The sequence below is a fragment of the Macrobrachium nipponense genome, chromosome 25, assembly GCF_015104395.2.
Source record: "Macrobrachium nipponense isolate FS-2020 chromosome 25, ASM1510439v2, whole genome shotgun sequence".
Classification (NCBI taxonomy): domain Eukaryota; kingdom Metazoa; phylum Arthropoda; class Malacostraca; order Decapoda; family Palaemonidae; genus Macrobrachium; species Macrobrachium nipponense.
The window spans coordinates 38,000,321-38,008,343 of record NC_087214.1 but is presented as its reverse complement, the minus strand read 5'-3'; the positions used below and the strand labels follow the sequence as shown (position 1 = coordinate 38,008,343).

General features: G+C 40.8%; 1 protein-coding gene across 1 annotated transcript in view; it reads left to right on the top strand.

The window, feature by feature from the left end:
• The first annotated feature begins 2,903 nt into the window (after positions 1–2,903).
• Positions 2,904–8,023, top strand: part of LOC135199047 (dnaJ homolog subfamily C member 7-like) — a 20,428-nt gene continuing 15,308 nt past the window's right edge. The window contains exon 1 of the mRNA XM_064226963.1: positions 2,904–3,765. Within this exon, the coding sequence (XP_064083033.1) occupies positions 2,904–3,765 (862 nt within the window). The remainder of the gene's footprint in view (positions 3,766–8,023) is intronic.

The window sequence follows — 8,023 nt, the reverse complement described above, 5'->3', positions numbered from 1 at the left end:
CATATTTAAAACACACAACAAGTCAAGTTAAAACACAAGTTACATAAATAAAAAAACTATGAAATTGAACACTAATATTCAAGGATTTATTTTAAAAAATTAATAATAATAATAATAAATAAATAAATAACTAAAGGAAGAGTGGAGCTAACCTGCCAGAGCAAAGTCAAGAGTAAAACTAAAAGCAGAAACGAAAAGTAAACAATAATAGGCATTAAGAACAACATCAAAGTCAAGATAAAAAAAAAAAGCTGAACGGCTGAGGACTGGGTATTTAAAACTGGAACAAGTTGTTTTATTTTCAACGTCTCTAAAATAAATAGGTCTTTAGAGTTGTTGACCTGTCCAATTATAGAGAAATCTTTGTAGTCGATGTTTGTTTTACATTGCAAGGAATGATTTCTTATATTAGATGCATCTGGGTTGAACAGTGACATCCCGTTCTGTAACTAACCCTCTTATGAGAATCAACTCGTACCCTAAGATGACGCTTCGTGGATCCCACATAATTTCCCATATCACATCTGGAACAAGTATATTTATATGCCACATTAGACGTCATCAAAGGGCAGAGTCGGTCTTTTACTCTGAATATATATGTATATATACATATTTTTACATATTTACATTTCATTTCATATATGTATGTATGCATATATATATATATATATATATATATATATATATATATATATATATATATATAATGAAATGTAAATATGAAATATATATATATATATATATATATATATATATATATATATATATATATATACATATACACGTATTATATAGATGAGAAGACACATCTGTTTGTTGTCTGCTCATTCCAAGTGAATGTCTACACAGTGAACCGTGAATATGAACTTTGAACAGAGGTTAAGATAACATAGGGTTAGCAAACACAGCTAATTAGATTTTCTTAAAAACATATCTAACCCCCTAAAAAAATTGCTTCCATCTCCCCCCAAACTGGATATATTATACATTCGAAGCTTAATAAGTGTGAATATATATATATATATATTATATATATATTATATATATATATATATATATATTAAGATGTAATGTATAATATCAAGTTCATTCTGTCACGAGGATAACATGAACCAATAAAAATTATAACTGATAAAAATTATAATTGATATGTATAATATATATATATATATATAATATATATATATATATATATATATAATATATATATATATATACACATCAATTGATTATTTATTGGTTCAATGTATATATATTTATATATATATATATATATATATATATATATATATATATATATGTGTGTGTGTTGTGTGGGTGGGTGTTTGTGTGTGTGTGGGTGGTGTGTGTGCAAGTGATCTAAAGAAATTTACATATCTCGTCAAAATAGCTTGAAAACTCGTTATTTATTTTTTTATTGTTTATTTTTCATTCTATTTTTCTGATATGATCAACGTTAGTTGAAATGATAACATTTCTAACTTCCTGTTTAGTTACTCGCCCGTCGAAGACATTTATTTTCTCATCTTCACAGTCGTCGTGATTGCCATGATCTTTGAAGCCGTCGACGCCTCCAGAAGCCCTCCATTTCCCATTATGGGCCTTCCAATGACGTCCAAGGTGGGCATTGCCGAAGGCTCCGTGAGGAATCTATTGAAGAATGAAGAATCGTGTTGGAGCCGAAATAACGATTCTTTGGAATTCCCAAAGTTCGGTGGCTTTTTTTGTTTCTAGCATTTTTAACAGGTTGCAAGAAGGGTATATAACCACTAACCATGTTTGCACTGAGTAAAGTTAACTTGTTTGTGAATAACTTATTGGCTCTGATCCGTCCTGGATCAGTGTTATCTTTTGTAAATGGAATTAATATTATCCAAAACCTTGGATACTTTATTGGTAAAAATGCGATAGGTCTTATTCTGGGAGGCCTTCTTGGACATCTACAGACAAAGTACTTGGAGGAAAGGAAGGCTCACCAAGATGCTCGAGATGACGTTTTCTATTCAACCGAAATGATATCCCTTCTGAAGGAGGAAAACTCGAGTCTCCTTCGTGAAATTGACGAGGGAAAGAAAAACGAGGAAGCTCTTACCAAGAGGAATGATGATTTAGGCAACGAGTTGAAAACGAAAATTGCAGACTATGAGGACGTATTATTCCGGAAAGGAGAGGAAGTAGACACTCTAAAGGACCAACTCGCTGATAGAGACAAAGCGTGTGAGCTGAACAGAAACAAACTGGAGGAAATGGAGAGTCGAGCATCGGACAACGACTTTTATTGTGGTTACCTGGAAGAGAAAGTTAAGGCGCATGAAGCGGAAAGGAAAAAATTGAAACAGGTGACCACACAGCTCGAAGAGAAGTTGCAAACCTCACAGCAAGAATTATCTGCTCTTGCCAAAATTCGTGACCTCGGAAAAAATCATGTTCATGAGGCTCAGAAGAAGGTCCGTATTCTGGAAGAGAGAGTTCAGCAGCTTCAACGAGAAAATGAAAAACTGAAGGAGAAATTAGACGAGAGAGAGCGGGAAGTGGCCTCACTGAGTAATTTAAGAGCAAATAAACAAAAGAATAAAAATAATGCTCTGGTTGCAGAGAACAAGGCCCTCAAAGAAAGGATCGCAAAAAAAAAAACGAACAAGATCAAAATGCAATCCTCCAGAGCGAAAGAGCCGAAAGGAAATCACTAGAAACTGAGTTGAAGGAAGTAAAAGGAAATCTGAAAGTGGCGGAAGATACCTTGAGTCAGGTTCAAGAGCGACTCAAAGAGGCTGAAGAAAAAAGTACACAGGTAGAAGTACATCGGCGAAAAGTCCTGGAGGCAGAGGCTGATCGCTGTATTGAGATGGAAGATTTTCAGACAGCAATTGTTTTCCTAGGAATTATAACAAAGGACTATGATAATGTGTTGGATTGTCGTGGAGTCTGCCCTACTTTGTGCCTTTGATGCTGAGTTAGAGAAAGCTGAAATGATTTTGACTCAGGTTCTAGACCGATGTCCTCACCACGAAAGGGCACTCAAGGGAAAAGAGTTTCTGGAGCAGCGGAAGATATGGTACTCGATTCCGTCGATGATAGACGAATGTGAAATCGATGCTGTTTTGGAAAGGCTTACACACGCACAGTCTCTGGAATCCTTTTTCCCGCAGGTACGTGTTGACTTGGCCAGAATGAAAGGGAACGTCTTCTGTAAGCTTGGACGGCTGCAAGAAGCATGTGACTGTTTCCTCGATGTTCTGGATAAGGACGAAGATCAAGATGACTGTAGGTTAAGACTGGCATTGTGTCTCTTGCTGCTTGGCAGACACGGTGAAGCTACGGTCCATCTTGAGAAATTAGATGAAGATCAAGAAGATGTGGAAGCTTTGATCTCTGCTGCCGAAACCCTGGAAAGAATGGAACGCCATGGCTGCCCCTACGACATCCTAGGCGTTGCAGAGGATGCTGCTTTGAAGGAAATAGAAAAGTCCTACAGGAAGCTGGCCCTCAAGAGCCACCCTGATAAGTTCCAAGGGTCTCAGGCAGAGCGAGAACAAGTGAATGAAATCATGCAAAAGATCAACTACGCTAACGACATCCTACGTGACGCTGACGAAAGAGAGGAATACAACACTCTCAGGGGCTTCGTCAAGGACGTTGCGGATAAGCTGTTCGAAGATCCCAAGTTTCCCGATGAATCCGATGATGAAGAAGAAGATGAGTCAGAACTGTCTGAGGAAGAGGAAGAATGTGATGAAGAGGACGAAGAGGACGAAGAGGAAGAATGTAATGAAGAGGACGAAGAGGAAGAATGTGACGAAGAGGAGGAAGAGGACGAAGAGGACGAAGAGGATGCAGAGGACGAAGAGGATGCAGAGGACGAAGAGGAAGAATGGGATGAAGAGGACGAAGAGGAAGAATGGGATGAAGAGGAAGAATGAAAAGCAGGAAAATTAAAGGAAACAAAGAAGAAACAGCAAAGAGAAGCGCCCAAAAACTGAAGAATTTGACTGGGTAGCGAGTTGATGCTGCTGCGTCGTATTCCGGAGGCGTTGCGATCTGTTCGGTCCATACTCTGGGGTTGACTTCGGGATGGGTGTTGGTCTGTTGTAACCGGGCTCCCCCACCCGGTTCCAGCAAACGGGAGGTCCCCCCACCTCCCAAACACCCATCCTTCAGCCAACCTCATAGACTGGGCCAAAGAGATCAAAACGCCCCCTGGAACAGGATGGAACAGCACCAACAAACAGTCAGTCGTAATTCACCTGTGTACTTTGCATCTTATTTCATAATATTTGCAACCCAACAGAGAACGCTGGTAAATCACAAATAAATATAAGGGCCTCACGGGCATGAAGATAGGTGACAGCCATTCCTCCTCTCTCTCTCTCTCTCTCTCTCTCTCTCTCTCTCCCTCTCTCTCTCTCTTCTTTCTTCCTTTCTCTGTCTCTTTCTTTCTCTCCTTCTCTCTGTGAGAGGTAGGAAGAGGAGAAGGGACTCAGGGCAGGAAGGGAGGTCCCACCCCTCCCTTTCAGTCCTTAACTTCTTTTCCTCTCTCTCTCTCTCTCTCTCTCTCTCTATTTCCTTATTTCTTCCTTTCTCTGTCTCTTTCTCTCTCTCCTTTTCTATGTGAGAGGTAGGAAGAGGAGAAGGAGCTCAGGGCAGTAAGGGAGGTCCCACCCCTCCTTTCAGTCCTAGCTTCTTTCCTCGCTCTCCCTCTCTATCTTTCCTTGCCTCTAATCTCTTCTATCTTCCTTTTCCTCTGTCTCTTTCTCTCTCTCCTTCTATTTATGAGAGGTAGGAAGAGGAGAAGGAGCTCAGGACGGGAAGGGAGGTCCCACCCCTCCGTTTCAGTTCTTAACTTCTTTCCTCTCTCTCCCTCTCTATCTTTCCCTTTCTCTATCTCCTTTCTTCCTTTCTCTGTCTATTTCTCTCTCTCCTTCTCTCTATGAGAGGTAGGAAGAGGTAAGCTAATGCCTCCGTCATCAAAACTGGATTTCTGCCCAACTTTTGATTGCTGGTCTAAGCCTCCTTAAGGAGATTGGTAATTGTTGGACCAGCTTAAGTGTGGGTATACCAGTTTTGAGCCATAGGCAACCTCTGGCATGCTAAGTTAATGCCTCTGTCATCAAAACTGGATTTCTGGCCACCTTTTGGTTGCTGGTCTAAGCCTCCTTCAGGAGATTGGTAATTGTTGGACCAGCTTTAGTGTGGGTATACCAGTTTTGAGCCATAGGCAACCTCTGGCATGCTAAGTTAATGCCTCTGTCATCAAAACTGGATTTCTGGCCACCTTTTGGTTGCTGGTCTAAGCCTCCTTCAGGAGATTGGTAATTGTTGGACCAGCTTAAGTGTGGGTATACCAGTTTTGAGCCATAGGCAACCTCTGGCATGCTAAGTTAATGCCTCTGTCATCAAAACTGGATTTCTGGCCACCTTTTGGTTGCTGGTCTAAGCCTCCTTCAGGAGATTGGTAATTGTTGGACCAGCTTTAGTGTGGGTATACCAGTTTTGAGCCATAGGCAACCTCTGGCATGCTAAGTTAATGCCTCTGTCATCAAAACTGGATTTCTGTCCACCTTTTGGTTGCTGGTCTAAGCCTCCTTAAGGAGATCGGAGGGAGGGAGGGGGGTAGTGGGTGCCATGACTTCCCTTGTTTTCTAAATAAGGAAAGGCTAAACCCACCTGATGAGCCCTTTGGCAAGGGTGAAACCTCAGGATGATGATGATGATGATGAATAATAATAATAATAATAATAATAATAATAATAATAATAATAATAAAAATAATAATAATACTAATAACAATAATAATAATAATAACAGAACAAACTATTCGGAACCAACCAGAAAAGACTATACAGCCAACTAAGAGGGGAAGATAACCACCCAGAAATTCCCGAAGCCGAACCAAGTAAAGAGACTCTGGAAAACATATGGAGCAATCCGGTATCACACAACAAACATGCAACATGGCTCCAGGAAGTCAAGGAAGAAGAAACAGAGAGAATAAAACAAAGATTCACAGACATCACGACAGACACAGTCAGACACCAACTAAAGAAAATGCCAAACTGGAAAGCCCCAGGTCCCGATGAAGTCCATGGATACTGGCTCAAAAACTTCAAGGCCTACACCCACGAATAGCAGAAACAACTCCAGCATTGTATCTCAAATCACCAAGCACCCAAATGGATGACCACAGGAAGACATCCTTAGTACAAAAAGACAAGAGTAAGGGAAATATAGCCCAGTAACTACAGGCCTAATCACTCCTCCACCAATAATGTGGAAGTTACTAAACAGGTATCATCAGTGAAAGGCTATACAACTACCTAGAGGAGACAAAACACCCATTCCCCCCACCAACAGAAAGGCTGCAGAAGGAAGTGTAGGGGCACAAAAGACCAGCTCCTCATAGACAAAATGGTAATGAAGAACAGTAGGAGAAGGAAAACCAACCTAAGCATGGCATGGATAGACTATAAGAAAGCCTTCGATATGATACCACACACATGGCTAATAGAATGCCTGAAAATATATGGGGCAGAGGAAAATACCATCAGCTTCCTCAAAAATACAATGCGCAACTGGAATACAATACTTACAAGCTCTGGAATAAGACTAGCAGAGGTTAATATCAGGAGAGGGATCTTCCAGGGCGACTCACTGTCCCCACTACTCTTCGTAGTATGCCATGATTTCCATGACCAAAGTACTACAGAAGATGGATGCCGGGTACCAACTCAAGAAAAGAGGCAACAGAATCAACCATCTGATGTTCATGGACGACATCAAGCTGTATGGTAAGAGCATCAAGGAAATAGATACCCTAATCCAGACTGTAAGGATTGTATCTGGGACATCAGGATGGAGTTTGGAATAGAAAAATGCGCCTTAGTCAACATACAAAAAAGGCAAAAAGTAACGAGAACTGAAGGGATAAGGCTACCAGATGGGAGCAACATCAAACACATAGATGAGACAGGATACAAATACCTGGGAATAATGGAAGGAGGAGATATAAAACACCAAGAGATGAAGGACACGATCAGGAAAGAATATATGCAGAGACTCAAGGCGATACTCAAGTCAAAACTCAACGCCGGAAATATGATAAAAGCCATAAACACATGGGCAGTGCCAGTAATCAGATACAGCGCAGGAATAGTGGAATGGACGAAGGCAGAACTCCGCAGCATAGATCAGAAAACCAGGAAACATATGACAATACACAAAGCACTACACCCAAGAGCAAATACAGACAGACTATACATAACACGAAAGGAAGGAGGGAGAGGACTACTAAGTATAGAGGACTGCGTCAACATCGAAAACAGAGCACTGGGGCAATATCTGAAAACCAGTGAAGACGAGTGGCTAAAGAGTGCATGGGAAGAAGGACTAATAAAAGCAGACGAAGACCCAGAAATATACAGAGACAGGAGAAAGACAGAAAGAACAGAGGACTGGCACAACAAACCAATGCACGGACAATACATGAGACAGACTAAAGAACTAGCCAGCGATGACACATGGCAATGGCTACAGAGGGAGAGCTAAAGAAGGAAACTGAAGGAATGATAACAGCGGCACAAGATCAGGCCCTAAGAACCAGATATGTTCAAAGTACGATAGACGGAAATAACATTTCTCCCATATGTAGGAAGTGCAATACGAAAAGTGAAACCATAAACCACATAGCAAGTGAATGCCCGGCACTTGCACCAGAACCAGTACAAAAAGAGGCATGATTCAGTAGCAAAGCCCTCCACTGGAGCCTGTGCAAGAAACATCAGCTACCTTGCAGTAATAAGTGGTACTAGCACCAACCTGAAGGAGTGATAGAAAACGATCAGGCAAAGATCCTCTGGGACTATGGTATCAGAACGGATAGGGTGATACGTGCAAACAGACCAGAGTGACGTTGATTGACAAGGTCAAGAAGAAAGTATCACTCATTGATGTCGCAATACCATGGGACACCAGAGTTGAAGAGAAAGAGAGGGAAAAATTGGATAAGTATCAAGATCTGAAAATAGAA